The sequence below is a fragment of the Tursiops truncatus genome, chromosome X (assembly GCF_011762595.2).
Source record: "Tursiops truncatus isolate mTurTru1 chromosome X, mTurTru1.mat.Y, whole genome shotgun sequence".
NCBI lineage: Eukaryota > Metazoa > Chordata > Mammalia > Artiodactyla > Delphinidae > Tursiops > Tursiops truncatus.
Window position 1 is genome coordinate 19,989,059 of NC_047055.1, and position 15,080 is coordinate 20,004,138.

Below are 15,080 nucleotides of genomic sequence, written 5' to 3' on the forward strand. Positions count from 1 at the left end.
AGCTGACACCTTTTCTCTGGGTCCTCACATGGTGGAAGGGGCTAAGGGGCACTGTTGGATCTCTTTTATAAAAGCACTGATGCCATTCATGAGGGCTCCACCCTCATGAACTAATCAGCTCCCAAAGACCCACCTACTAATAAATTGGTGGGACCCATCACCTTTGGGAATTAGGATTTCAACATATGGATGTGATTGGTGGGGGCTGGGGGGGAACGGCACAGACATTCAGACCATAGCACCACCTTTTGGCTATTGTGAATAATGCTGCTATGAACATGGGTGTACAAATATCTGCTGGAGTCCCTGCTTTCATTTCATTTGGGTATATACACAGAGGTGGAATTGCTGGACTTTATGGTAATTCTATGTCTAATTTTTTGAGGAACTGCCATCATTTTCCACAGCAGCTGCACCAGTTTACATTCCCAGCAGCAATGCACACAGGTTCCAATTTCTCCACATCCTTGCCAACACTCTATTTTCTTTTCCTCCCTCCCTCCCTCCCTTCCTTCCTTCCCTTCTTCTCCCTCCCCTTCTCCTCCTTCTCCTTCTCCCTCCTCTTCCTCTTCCTCTCCTTCTCCTTCTTCTTCTTCCTCTTCTCCCTCTCCTCCTTCTCCTTCTTCTTTTCTTCTTCTTCTTCCTCTTCTTCCTCCTCCTCCTCTTCTTCTTCTTCTTCCTCTTCTTCCTCCTCCTCCTCTTCTTCTTCTTCTTCTTCTTCTTCTTCTTCTTCTCCTCCTCCTCCTCCTCCTTCTTCTCTCCTTCCTTCCTTCCTTTCTTTCTTTTTTTTCTTTCTCTTTCTTCCTTTCTTTTTTCTTCCTTTCTTCCTTCCTTTCTTTCTTTCTTTTTCTTTTTTCTTCCTTCCTTCCTTCCTTTCTTTCTCTTTCTTCCTTCCTCTTTCTTTCTTTCTTTCTTTCTTTCTTTCTTTCTTTCTTTCTTTCTTTCTTTCTTTCTTTCTTTCCTTCTTTCCTTTCTTTCCTTTCTTTCCTTCCCATCCCAATCAGTATCACATTGTTCTGTGCCTGGGTCTTAATTTATAAAGGTGACTGAATGGCAACATGGAGAGAAAAATGCCATTGAAGGAAAAGTTTAATATTACTTACAGTTCCCCTAGAAACAAGAGGCAATATTCCTCGGCCTTAATCATGCCAGGGCCAGGTACCAGGCAACTAGAGACCACCCCTATAGTTTAGAACCTGCCGAAATTATTCAAACTAGCCAATCCGAAACTGTTTACCCTGCCCTGTCTTGCCTTTCCATTGGCAATCCCACTAAAGTCTCTGGCCTGAGTCTATCCCTCACTCATCACTCAGTCACCTTTATAAATTAAGACCTGGGCATAGAACAATAGGCGCAGTATGCAAGGTGACTCAGCTTTTGATGGAGGGAGCTTGCCTCTAGACTGCTCTTGGCCTACTAACTGGACTTACCAAACAGCGAGTAGTGCCCAGGAAGACATGGCTGACCATTGGCACACTGGCACTCTGGCTGCACTGCTTCATGCTGTATCTGCTATACACTGCCATGGTCCTCCAATTAAATCTAAGAGGACCTCAAAGGCACTTGCGTCTATGGTACTCCTCATTTAGTTTCAGGTGCTAAAGTCTCCATTCATGGTTGCTGTAATTCCATAGTTGGCATCTTACCTTGGACAGCTGGGTCAACTGGGCCAAACCTGATTTTCCTGGTTCGATGCACCTAGGTTCCGGGCAGTGACCTCTAGATCCTGGGCAGTGACACTGGAGGTGATTAGGATCACTGGCTAATTTACAAGATAAAGCTCCCTGCCCAAGGGATTGAAGAGAGGCTTCCTCTGATGAGAGCATGTTGGATGTGAGTCTGATCCATCGACCCAACAGGGCTGAAGTTAGCAGTGGACACTCAGGCTCCTGCGGGAGTTTCCCCTCCCAATAAGCAATTAAGACATGGCCTGCTCTTCTAGAGGGAGTCCCTGGGGAAGAGTCTTGGCGTTGGTCCCTGGTGAGCTCTACAGATCTGCTGGTGATGCAACTCAGGGTGCCTTTTCACAGCAAACCCAAACACTAAAGTTTGTTTCAAAGGCAAATCCTTTTGTTGCTTGCTTTACTGCGGTCACATTTTTCCTTTGATCAAGTGGGATGTAAGGGATCCATCCTTGGAGACCCGTGGCTCAATGTTTAAATAAAAAAGAGGATGTGGAGAAGAAGGGGAACTTTAATCCCACTCCCCCTAAAACACCTGAGTAGGTCTCTCAGCTCACTTGAGATTATAAATCTCCAGGTCCCTGTGCTTGGGCACTCTCAAATGCTGCTGCCTATGCATATGCTAAAGTCTCATGTTTAAAACAAAATTATCACAAAACAAAAAATGTAAAAGATAAAGCTGAGGCCACCATTGCTCTCCTAGATGTCACCCCTCTGAGGTTGATTGGGGTACCCTAGAAATAGAGGCCACTGCTCAGAGCAGAGGCTACTGGGGATCACCAGGAGCTTATCAGGTAAACACCCAAAAGAAAAAAAATGAGGGGGAGAAGTTTAGCCGCCTATAAATATTACAGACCATTCTAGAAACGTGTTTAATAGGGACAGCGTTGGTCCCAGGGAGAGGTTGCTTAGAGGCAAGAGGTCCCTTTTTTCTCCCCTCTTTCCCTCTTCTCATCTGGACACAAAAACTAGACTGTGGCTTTAGTTAGGTAGCTACAAGCCAAAAACAGAAGAAAAAGGAAAAAAAAGATAAAGATAAAAGACTGCCACTTTTGGTGGCTACAAGCCCAAGGGAAAATAAAGAGGAACTTTAAACCATATGTACTGAGCAAATGCCAGTTCTAACAAGCATAATGCTAGCCCTAGATTACTTATTGATTTTGAAACAAACCCTAGCTAGATACAGGAGGAGAAAATAGAAGGTAATTAAATTATGTAAACATGTATAATATTTTCATATAAATATATAATAGGTGAATTGTGAGTATATATAAAATATATAGCTAAATTAAAACAAAATCCCCCAATTTGATCCAATTGGAAATTTGGAATTTATATATTAAAGAATTTATATAACAAAATGATTAAAAAAAATGCTGATTGGCTTTTGTGCCTCTACAGGCTTGGTTCTAAATTAACTTTAATACTTGCTAAAATACATCACTTGACAAGAACTTTATGGACTTAATCAAGATGGGGCTTAAATTGCAGTTGTGTCTGGGGATCCCAGTAAATTTAAACATCATGTCCCCTAAAATCTAAAGAAGGTAACTAAATATAAAATGAAGAAAAAATGGGTATACCTCACTCTAATTGTAGCCTTGCCTAAATATCCAAAGACATAATACCTATTGCCCTAAACTATTCTATATTGGGCATAGATGCTCTGACACAATATAATAAATTAAGACTAAAGTAAGTCTTTGAGACTTACAAATTGGCTTAATAAAATGGGACCCCATGGACCTGCAGTTAAAATAACCTGGTTCAGTATAAGTTAAAACATGGAGCTCAAGGATTAAAACTTATTACAGAAAACCTAATTAATAAAGGAGTGATTATCTGCATTTCTTCTCCATTTGATAGCCCAATGTTGCCTGTTCTTAAGTCTAAAAAAAAAAAAAGGATGAAAAGAAAAATGGTGTGTGTGAGGGTACTCCTCATGATGGATTATTACTACCTTTATGCTGTGGTCCCATTCACCAAGGCCCCCATACCAGATATCCAATATTATCAAAATCAATGATTCTATTCAGTCAACAACTGGGAAATATTTTTCTTTTATAGATCTGGCTACTGTTTTCTGTCCAGTGCCCATTTCAACAGCCTCTCAGCTGCAATTTGCCTTTACCCCTGAAGGGCCACAATACATCTTCTCCAGCCTACCCATGGGGCACCTCAGCAGCTTTGCCATCGCACTCAGTCCTTACAGACAAGATCTTAACTACATCCACCTTCCTCCAGGAGCACACGTATGACATTCCATTGATAACATCCTCCTCCAAGGAAATTCATTAGACACACTCATTAAGGACATACAAATCCAAACACAAATTTAGCTCTTCTTGGGTTCTAATGACAACATATTTCTCATTTACCAATTTTACTCCCAAATGAAAATCAACAGGCACTCTTGTTAATACCTGCTCCAAACTCCTTCACTAAAGAGACTTTGGCAACCTCTTCTCATACCTCCCAGCGTCTCTGGACCACTCCTGATGGCCGTAGGTTGCCCAAGGGTTTCTGGTGCAATAAACTGCCCTTACAAAAAATGCCTGGCTACCTACTTGACCTTCCTAAAGATAGAGGTTCTCACAGATCTTGAGCCTGTGACCCTTCATAGCCAGCTGCCCATTATGCTTTGAGTCATAGAAACAGCACCCCACCAACTTGGCACAGCTACTGAGGCCTTCTTTTTTTTTTTTTTTTTTTTTTGCGGTACGCAGGCCTCTCCCTGTTGTGGCCTCTCCCATTGCGGAGCACAGGCTCCGGACGCGCAGGCTCAGCGGCCATGGCTCACAGGCCCAGCCGCTCCGCGCGCATGTGGGATCCTCCCGGACCGGGGCACGAATCTGCATCCCCTTCATCGGCAGGCAGACTCTCAACCAGTGCGCCACCAGGGAAGCCCAACTGAGGCCTTCTTAATCAGCACGCAACCAAACCTGGGCCTTCTGACATGTTCTACTTGCAGGAGGGGATGGCTTCCCCTGTCCTTAGTCCCTTGCCAGATTCCAGGGTGCTGGAGGAAGTTACCGCTCCCCCAGACCCTTGGCTACCTGGGAAACCCCCTGGGATTAACTGTGCTAACAGCAGTAGATTATGCAAATGGCCCTGCTAAACATCATACATGATGGAGCTCAGTGGAATGTTGCTGTTTTGCATCCCTTAGCTAGGATGTCCCTAATATAAACGACAGGACACCAAAAACCACACACTTGGCCAAACTTCAGGCAGTTATCTTAACACTGGATGCCCTGACCAACAAATGGTCACATCTTCACGTTTATTATAAACTGGTGGGCATTGCCTAAAAATCATCTCTGCCAGGTTAAAGAACTCTGGAAACTCTTGCCTCACAGATACCCAAAATATAAAATTACACATGTCTTTCTATACATTAGGGTCACAATATAAGGCCTTGCCAAGGGTTCATTACTCATTATAAACACTATTAATAGTAACCAAGGCACACATTTCATTACTCAAAATACACAATGCTGGGCTCTTGGAAAAAACACTCAATAGAACTTTCATGTCACTAATAGGTCTCAAATAGCCCTTTTAACTAAGAGACACAATGGTCTCCTTAAACAATTCCTTTTCAAGTTCCAGTCTAAACAAATCCCTAAATGACTCTCTATCTTGCCCCAGGTGTTAACCTATCTTTATACATTTTCGATCTTGTCCTATTCCATAAGGGCTGGAGGCCAGATCGATGGTGCATATTCTCCTGGGACCTCTTAACCGTAGATTGTCCCATAGGCCAGGCAGCTGCTCATCTGATACAGGACCCATTTGAAACTAAACTTCCACCAAAAACCTGTCAAGTGCAACTGCACACTATTCTGGTGACCATGGTCTTACTACCACTGGTCTGGATGCTTTCATTGTTTACAATCTGGAGGCCCAACCCTTCAAGTAAGCCACTGTTTCAACCAAACATGGCAAATGCTAAGACCCACAGCAACTCGAGTGGGTATCCCCTTAGAAATGATACTCCTAGTCCCACATCCTAGATTACATCATCTTGACTCAGAAGCTTACCGCTGGAGATGGCATCGCCTCTGATGACATCACCCCAGCCCAAGACCTCACCATTGGAGATGACTTCATTCCCCGTGCTGGAAACAACTTTCTCCCAGATGCTAAGACCTTTCATAGTCTCATAATAAAAGGTTTCTATGCTGTTTGGATTAACTTAAGCCCTAATACTGAAGGTCTTTATTATCACCACCCCAAAGTTTCCTAATATGATGTCAAAAAATCAAAGGAGTAATTGTATTAATCATGCTTTCAATTTGTTTTTGTATATTATGATGCTTTGACATTCTAAAAAAAATCTTCCTGGCTGGGGAGAGACTACCCCTCCCAGAGCTAACCAATTCTTAGAGTAGCAAAGGACTCAGCCTTTGATATGCAAACTAACCAATCCAGAGCCATACCTCCTCCATCTGGCCAGTGTACCCCAAGAGGCAATATTCCTATGCCTTAGTCATCCCTGGGCCACGTACCAGGCAACTAAAGACCACCCTTAAGATATTTGAATGTTAAACCAACTGGGCATTCCTGGGAAAAATCCCATTTAGTCATGGTGTAAAATAGTCCTTATATGTTGCTAGATTTGATTTGATTAATTTTAAAAGGAGTTTTCATCTCTATTCACGAGGGATATTGATGTGTAGTTTTCTTTTCTGATGATGTCTTTGTCTGGCTTTGGTGTCACATAATATTGGCCTTGTAGAGAGAGTTGGGAAGTGTTCTTTCCTTCTTTACTTTCTGGAACATTGTTATCATTTATTCTTTAAATGTTTGATAGAATTCACTAGTGAACTCATCTGGGTCTGGGTTTTTTTGTGTGTGGAAAGAATTTAAATTATGAATTGAATTCCTTTACCTCTTATAATCTTTCAGATTTTCTATTTCTTCTAGAGTCAGTTTTGGTCAATTATGTCTTTCTAGAAATTTGTCCATTTCATCTAAGTTATCTAATTTGCTGGTATAAAGTAGTTAATAACATTCTCTTATAAACAGTTTAATTACTGTAGAGTCAGTTGTGTTGTCCCCTTTTTGGTAAATTAATTAATTAATTAATTAATTTTTGGCTGTGTTGGGTCTTCGTTGCTGCACACGGGCTTTCTCTAGTTGCGGCGAGTGGGGGCTACTCTTCATTGCGGTGCATGGGCTTCTCATCGCGGTGGCTTCTCTTGTTGCGGAGCACGGGCTCTAGGCGTGCGGGCTCAGTAGTTGTGGCCCACGGGCTCTAGAGTGCAGACTCAGTAGCTGTGGCACACGGGCTTAGTTGCTCCGTGGCATGTGGGAATCTTCCTGGGCCAGGGATGGAACCCATGTCCCCTGCATTGGCAGGCGGATTCTTAACCACTGCACCACCAGGGAAGCCTCCCTTTTCCACTCTTGATTTTAGTAATTTAAGTCTTTTTTTTTCATTGTCGGTCTAGATAAAGGTTTGTCAATTTTGTTGATCTTTTCAAAGAACTAACTTTTGTTTTCATTAATTTTTCTCTATTGTTTTTCTGTTTTCTATTTTATTAATTTCTGCTGTAATTTTATTATTTCTATCTTATGCTTGCCTTGTATTTAGTTTGCTCTACTTTCTCTAGATTCTTAAGGTGAAAAATTAGATTATTTATTTGTGATCTTTCTTCTCTTCTCACATAGTCATTACAAGCTATAATTTTTTCCTTTAAGCACTGCTTTAGCTGAATCCTATACATTTTAACATGTTGTGTTTTAGTTTTCATCCAGTTCAAATTTCTTTCCAACTCCCCTTGTGATTTCTTTTACCTATAGGTTATTAGAAATAGATTGTTTAATTTGCAAATATTTCTGGATTTTCTAAATTTCTTCCTGTTGCTGATTTCTAATTCAATACCATTGTGGTCAGATATATACATTGTATAATTTCTATCTTTTAAAATTTACTGTGGCTTGTTTTATGACCTAGCATAAACCATAACCATGAACAATATAGAATGTTCCATGTGCACTTGAAAAGACTGTGTATTCTGCTGTTATTGGATGGAATGTCCTATAGAAATAATTTAGGTCAAATTGTATGATAGTGTTGTCCAGGTCTTCTTTATCCTTACTGATTTTCTTCTCTAGTTGTTCGATTAATTGTTGAGAGTAAGATATTGGAGACTATTTTCCCTTCACTTCTGTCAGTTTTTGTATCACTTTTTTGGGGCCCCTTTGTTAGGTGTGTTTTTACAGTTGTTATGTCTTCCTGATGAATTGAAACTTTATCACTATAAAATGTCTTTTTTCCCTCTAATAACACTTTTTTTGTGTTAAAGTGTGTTTTAGCTGATATTAGTTGTGGTAGGCAGAATTCTAAAGATGGCTCTACAAGATTCCTGTTTCCTTCTTATTCAATCAAATACTATGTGATTAACACAAAGTGATTAATTTTCCAGATATGAAGTCCCAAGACAGTTAACCTTACTATACAAAGATTATCTGGTAGGCCTGACCCAATCAGGTGACCCCTTTAAATACAGAGAGTTTTCATCAGCTGGTGCTAGAAGAGGTGATCAGAAATTCAAAGCACAAGAAGGATTTGATGCTCTATTGTTTGCTTGAAGGTAGTTGGGACCATGTATCAAGGAAATGGGGACCTCAGTTTCACAGCTACAAGGAATAGCTGTTGAATTGCTGCCAACAACCCAAACTTGGAAGTAGATTCTTTGAATGTGGAAGCAGATGCTTTTTTTGTTGGAAGCAGACTTTTTCCTAGAGCTTCCATATAAGAGGCCAGCCTGTCCACACCTTGATTTTGGCTTCTTGAGACAAAGCAGAGAACGTGCCTTGTCTTATGACCTACTGAACTGTGGGCTAATAAATTGGTATTGTTTTTTTGTCTGTTTTTTATTTGTTAAAGAAAAATAACAAATAATCTACATTTTTATTAGATAGTATAAATTTCCTTAATAACAAGTAGATAAAATAATCCACAACGGGTTACATATTCCCAGATGTTAACATCTCTCTGTATACTTCATGTGTTTAATGAAAGGTTGTAAAATTTGAGGAAGACAAAAATAAAAGTTTTTAAAACTCAAGATACATAATAAATAAATTGGAACAACTAGAGATGACTAAAAACAAAATGTATTATATTGATCCACCCACAACATAACCTGATATCAGGGACTTTAAGATATTTATACAGTAAACTTCAAAAGTATTTGCATTTAAATTTTTAATGTAATTTTACTTATTTATTTATTTTTTCCTTTTTTTAACATCTTTATTGGAGTATAATTGCTTTACAGTGGTGTGTTAGTTTCTGCTTTATAACAAAGTGAATCAGCTATACATATACATATAGCCCCATATCTCTTCCCTCTTGCATGGTATTGTTTTAAGGTGCTAAATTTGTGGTCATTTGCTACAAAGCAGTAGAAAACTAATGCATTGGTACAGCCACTCCAGCTCTCTTATGGTTGCTGATTGCATAGTATATCATTTTTTATCCTTTCAACTTATTTGCGTTGTAAATCTAAAGTGTGTCTCTTCTAGACAGCATGCAGTTGGATCCTGTTCTTTAATCTAGTCTGATAATGTATTTTTATTGTAGTGCTTATTTCATTTACATTTAATATAATTATTGATTATGATATAAATATAATTATTTATAACTGCCATTTTCCTATTTTCTATATGTCTCATGTATTTTTTCCCTCTATTTCTCCTTTACTGTCTTCTTTTTCATTAGATATTTTCTAGTGTGCCAGTTTAGTTCCCATTATTTACTCTATTTGTTGAATTATTCTTTTAGTCATTGCTCTGAGGATTAAAATATATATCTTAACTTAAAACAATATACTTCACATTAATGCTAATTTATTTATGGTAGTGTATTGAAACTTTGCTCTCATATTGCTCCCTTTCCTCCTCCCTCCTTTGTGCTATTATTATCATATATACTACATCTTATATATTCTAAACTTAACAATATTTTAATAATATTGTTTTATGCAGATGTCCTTTAAATCAGTTGTGAGGATAGAAAAATATATTTATATTGTATTTTATGTTTTCCTATGTAATTAACATTATTGGTGCTCCCTTCCTTCCTTCCTCCCTCCCTCCCTCCATACCTACCTACTTTTTCTTTTTCTTTCTTTCTTTCTTTCTTTCTTTCTTTCTTTCTTTCTTTCTTTCTTTCCTTCTTTCTCTCTCTCTCCCTCTCTCTCTCTTCCTTCCTTCCTTCCTTTCTTTCTTTTCACCAGATCTTAGTTGTGGCTCGCAGGCTCCTTAGTTAAGGCTTGCCAGCTCCTTAGTTGTGGCTTGTGCGTTCCTTAGTTGCGACTCGCCAGCTCCTTAGTTGCAGCACACAGACTCCTTAGTTGTGGCATGTGAACTCTTAGTTGTGACATGTATGTGGGATCTAGTTCCCTGACCAGGGTTCAAACCCAGGCCCCCTGCATTGGGAGCATGGAGTCTTATCCACTGCACCACCAGGGAAGTCCCACTGGTGCTCTATTTCTTTGTGCGGATCTGAGTTACAATTTCTCTTCAGCCTGATGAACTTCCTTTTTAAAATTTCGTATAAAGCAAGTCTGATAGCAATTTGTTTTCTTAGGCTATTTTTTCTGAGACTGTCTTTGTTTGTGGGGCTTTCATTTTTTAAGGGTTATTTTTCTATATATAGAATTATTATTTTTTTTAGAATTAGTTTTTTAATAACAGAATTAGAGATATAAATCATATAACATGATTAACCCATTTAAAGTATATAGTTCAATGGTTTTTAGTAGTATATACACAGAGTTGTGCAATCATCACTACAATCAATTTTAGAAATTTTCATCATCCAAATAAAAGCGCTGTACCCTTTGCAGTCACTCCCCATCCTCTACCTTTTTCCATCATCCCTAGGCCTCTACTAATCTCCTTTGTGTCTGTATAGATTTGCCTCTTCTGGACATTTTATATAAATGGAATTATGCAACGTGTGGTATTTTGTGACTGGCTTCTTTCACTTAGGGTATTACTGTCAAGGTTTGTCCATGTCATAGCATATACCAGTGCTTCATTTCCTTTTGTTGCTGAATAATATTCCATTGTTTGACTATACTACATTCTGTTTATCCATTCATTAGTTGGTAGACATTTGGTTGTTTCCACTTTTTGGCTATTACGCTGCTATAAACATTTGTGGACAAGTTTTTATGTGGTCACAGGTTTTCTCCTGGCTACATATATAGTAGTGGAATTTCTGGGCCATATGATGTTTCTCTGTCAGTTTTGAAGAACTGACAGACTGTTTTCCAAAAAGGCTGTACCATTTTCCATCCCCACCAGCAATGTATGAGGGCTCCCATTTCTCCACATCCTCACCAACACTCGCTATTATCTGTCTTTCTGATTATAGCAGCATTTGTTTTATAAATGGTATTTCTTTATATTTTGTAATACATTTAGACATTTTAAAATTTGAAATATGTTAAATATTGTTTACTGCTGTTTTGCTTTATGAATTCTCAACTTAAATACTAATGTTAATACATATTTCAGTATTAAACAAAAAAAGGACCCCAAATCTTCATTTTTTCCTCTGATTATTATTATTTATTTATATTTTTGGCTGTGCTGGGTCTTCATTGCTGTGCGCGGGCTTTTCTCTAGTTGTGGTGGGCAGGGGTTACTTTTTGTTGTGGTGTGTGGGCTTCTCATTGCAGTGGCTTCTCTTGTTGCGGAGCACAGTTTCTAGGCGTGCAGGCTTCAGTAGTTGTGGCTCGTGGGCTCTAGATCGCAAGCTCAGCAGTTGTGGCGCACGGGCTTAGTTGCTCTGTGGCATGTGGGATCTTCCTGGACCAGGGACTGAACCGTGTCCCTTGCATTGGCAGGAGGATTCTTAACCATGTGCCACCAGGGAAGTCCCTCACTGCATTACATTTTAAAGTCCTATAAAAGAATTATTTGGCTATATGAAATTTATGCATTCTTCCTTAAAGAAAGGAACGTCTATAGAGATACAGAAGTGCATTTGGTATTCATTACTGGTGATTCTGAATAAAAAGAATTTAGGTTTTGGGATATAAGGTGAGAACAACATTACCTAGAAACTATACTAACCAATGGATGGTTTCTGGAAATTTAAAGGCTAACAGTTTCACTTATTAAGTTGGGGAAATAAATCATATGTATATTGTACACCAATGTGACAGTTGCAAAAACAGTCTAAACATGAATAAGAGAATTTGATACATTTTCTAAATGCCTTAAAAGAACCTTTCTCCTACCCTCATTCAATGTCCATTTCTAGACTTGACTTGAGTATTGTGAACACTTACAAAGTTTGCTCCAAAAAACTAGGCCATCACTGTGAATTAATAAACATCACAAAATGACTTAAATCACCATGTACTAAGTGGCAGGTCCTTGTAGTAGTTGAATGAGTATTGGTTTTCTAGAATGGTAAGAAGGCTGAGAAGTTGCATAGTTTGCCTCATTTATCTTACAGGTGTGGAAAATAAAGATGAGGTGAAGAGACTTTCTCAAGTTCTCATAAATTTACAGCAGAGAGGGACTATAACCAAGCTGATTCCTGATTGGAGGCTATTTCTGCAATACCATGATGCTTTAAGTCAAAGTTTAAAATGCATTTGATTTGCCCCTTTGTTTAAACCTTTAAAAAAATGAGCATGATATAGCCTAAAATAGCAAGCAGTTTTGATGAACTCACATTTTTAGCTATCAGCCAACTAGAAACCAAATATAATAGCAATGTTAATATCAGAGTAGATAATGGATATATTATTAAAAGCAAGTGTAATGATGACAGCCTTCCTGTTTCCTAGGCTATTTTAAGAATCATAAGTTCTCTAAGTGCCCATCATCGGATGAATGGATAAAGAAGATGTGGCACATATATACAATGGAATATTACTCAGCCATAAAAAGAAACGAAATTGAGCTATTTGTAATGAGGTGGATAGACCTAGAGTCTGTCATACAGAGTGAAGTAAGTCAGAAAGAGAAAGACAAATACCGTATGCTAACACATATATATGGAATTTAAGAAAAAAAATGTCATGAAGAACCTAGGGGTAAGACAGGATTAAAGACGCAGACCTACTAGAGAACGGACTTGAGGATATGGGGAGGGGGAAGGGTGAGCTGTGACAAAGCGAGAGAGAGGCATGGACATATATACACTACCAAACATAAGGTAGATAGCTAGTGGGAAGAAGCCGCATAGCACAGGGAGATCAGCTCGGTGCTTTGTGACCGCCTGGAGGGGTGGGATAGGGAGGGTGGGAGGGAGGGAGACGCAAGAGGGAAGAGATATGGGAACATATGTATATGTATAACTGATTCACTTTGTTATAAAGCAGAAACTAACACACCATTGTAAAGCAATTATACCCCAATAAAGATGTTAAAAAAAAAGAATCATTAAGTTCTGCTAGTACATATTTTAGGGTCACTAAAATTACTTTCTAAAATAATTTTTGAAACTAGACTAAATTACTAAGAAAATTACTTTCAGGTGACAAAGGAACACACTTCTGGAAGAGGAGCTAAAGAGGTTTAATAGCTCTTTCTTATCTATCTCATCACCTGAAAAATGTGTCGAGCAGTAACTTCACAATTTGAATATTACAAATGAAAAAGGGGAAGAAATAGAAATCCACCCAGTTCTGGAATTATGGATTGAGTTTTGGAAGATGATTTGATCTTGTAATCTTTTTTGCTGGTCCTCTCTTGGCATTTACCATTTTCTGATTAGCTGGATTATATCTTTCTGTTTTCACTGGATTCTCTTTCATTGTATGCAGTTGATTCATTGGTTGTCTTTTAGAAACTTGGTGTGAGCCAGAGACCTGAGACATTTTAGCTAGGTATATACGACGTTCATCATTGATCTTGTGGTAAGCCTTTGATTCTCGTTCCAGTCTAAGTACATAGTCTTTCACTTGATTTTCAAGGCTCCTTTTTTCTTTTGCTGGCTGTTTAAGTAATGTACTTAAGGATTCCACTGGCATCCGCTCATAGACACGAATAGAAGATAGTCTATGTGAAGGATTTCCACGGAATTTTTTCCATTTTCTCTCTGAGACTAACAACTTACTTTTCTAGTTGATCATTCTGTTCAAGTTGTGTCTCATAACAGGTTTTCCACTCACTGCCTTTGTTGTCAGTACTGAGTTTGGCTTCCAGTTCCACTACCTTTTGTCTTATTTCAAGTATTGAGATTTGTACTAAGTCTTTCATATGGATTTCTTCCAATAACTCCAGTTTAAGGAGGTCAGTGCTCATGCCTTAGAAGGTGTCACTTCTTTCATCCCCCATAGTGTCAGGTCAGAGATCTCCCACACCCTTCCCCTCAGCACAGCTTGGAGCAGAAGACCTGAAGGGACATCCAGAAGCTGGGGATGAGAAAGTGCTGTCATGAGCTGTTGGTATGGTGAACTGACTCAGAATTCCTGGTTGAGCTTCTTTCCCCCAGCACTTTGAATATGTCATAATACTGACTTCTTGTCTCCACTGTTTCTGATGAGAAGTCAGATGTTAATTTTATTGTGGTTCCTTTGTATATGACGCATAATTTTCTTCTCACTATTTTCAAGTTTCTCTCTTTGGCTTTGGCTTTCAACAGTTTGACTATGATCTCTCTAGCTGTGAATATCTTTGAGTTTGTGCTATTTAGAATTCATTGAGCTTCTTGGATGTGTAGATTAATCTTTTTTAAATGAAATTTGAGAAGTTTTCACCCACTATTTCTTCAAATACTTTTTATGTCCCTTTTTTCTCCACTTCTCTTCTGGAACTCCCATTATGCATACGTGGTGTGTTTGATGGTGTCTCACTGGCCTGTGAGGTTCTTCAGTTTTCTTCGTTCTTTTTACGGTCTGTTCCTTAGACTAGATAATCTCTATTGATCTACCTTTTTTTTAATTTTAATTTTTAATTGAAGTATAGTTGATTTACAATGTTTCAGATGATCTACTTTCTATTATCAACTCAAATCTGCTGTTGAGCCCCTTGAGTGAATTGTTCATTTCGGTTGTTGTACCTTTTAATTCCAGAATTTTCATTCATTTCTTTTTTATAATTTGTATGTCTTTATTTATATTCTCTATATGAAGAGGCATTGTCATCATATATTCCTTTAATTCTTCAAACGTGGCTTCTTTTAGTTCTTTGAACATATTTATAATAGCTTATTTGAAGTCTTCATGTATTAAATCTATCACCTAGACCCTCCCAGAGACAATTTATATAAGCTGCTTTTTTTTCTGTGTATGGGCTGCACCTTCTTTCTTTGTTTCTTAATTTTAATTTTTTATTTTTGTCTAGTGATGTGCTTGGACTAATTATGTAGTGTCTATTTCCCCTGTAGAGTGTGAGAACTGGAATCTCTTCTCA

At 38.5% G+C, this 15,080-nt stretch overlaps 1 protein-coding gene across 1 annotated transcript; it reads right to left on the reverse strand.

Annotated features, from left to right (window-relative positions):
- Positions 1-13,357: 13,357 nt before the first annotated feature.
- LOC101318338 (coiled-coil domain-containing protein 169) lies at positions 13,358-14,003 on the reverse strand. Its single transcript, XM_019949357.2, is given in 2 exon segments — positions 13,358-13,744; positions 13,746-14,003. Coding segments are annotated over 2 exon segments (645 nt in total).
- Between the last annotated feature and the right edge of the window lie 1,077 nt (positions 14,004-15,080).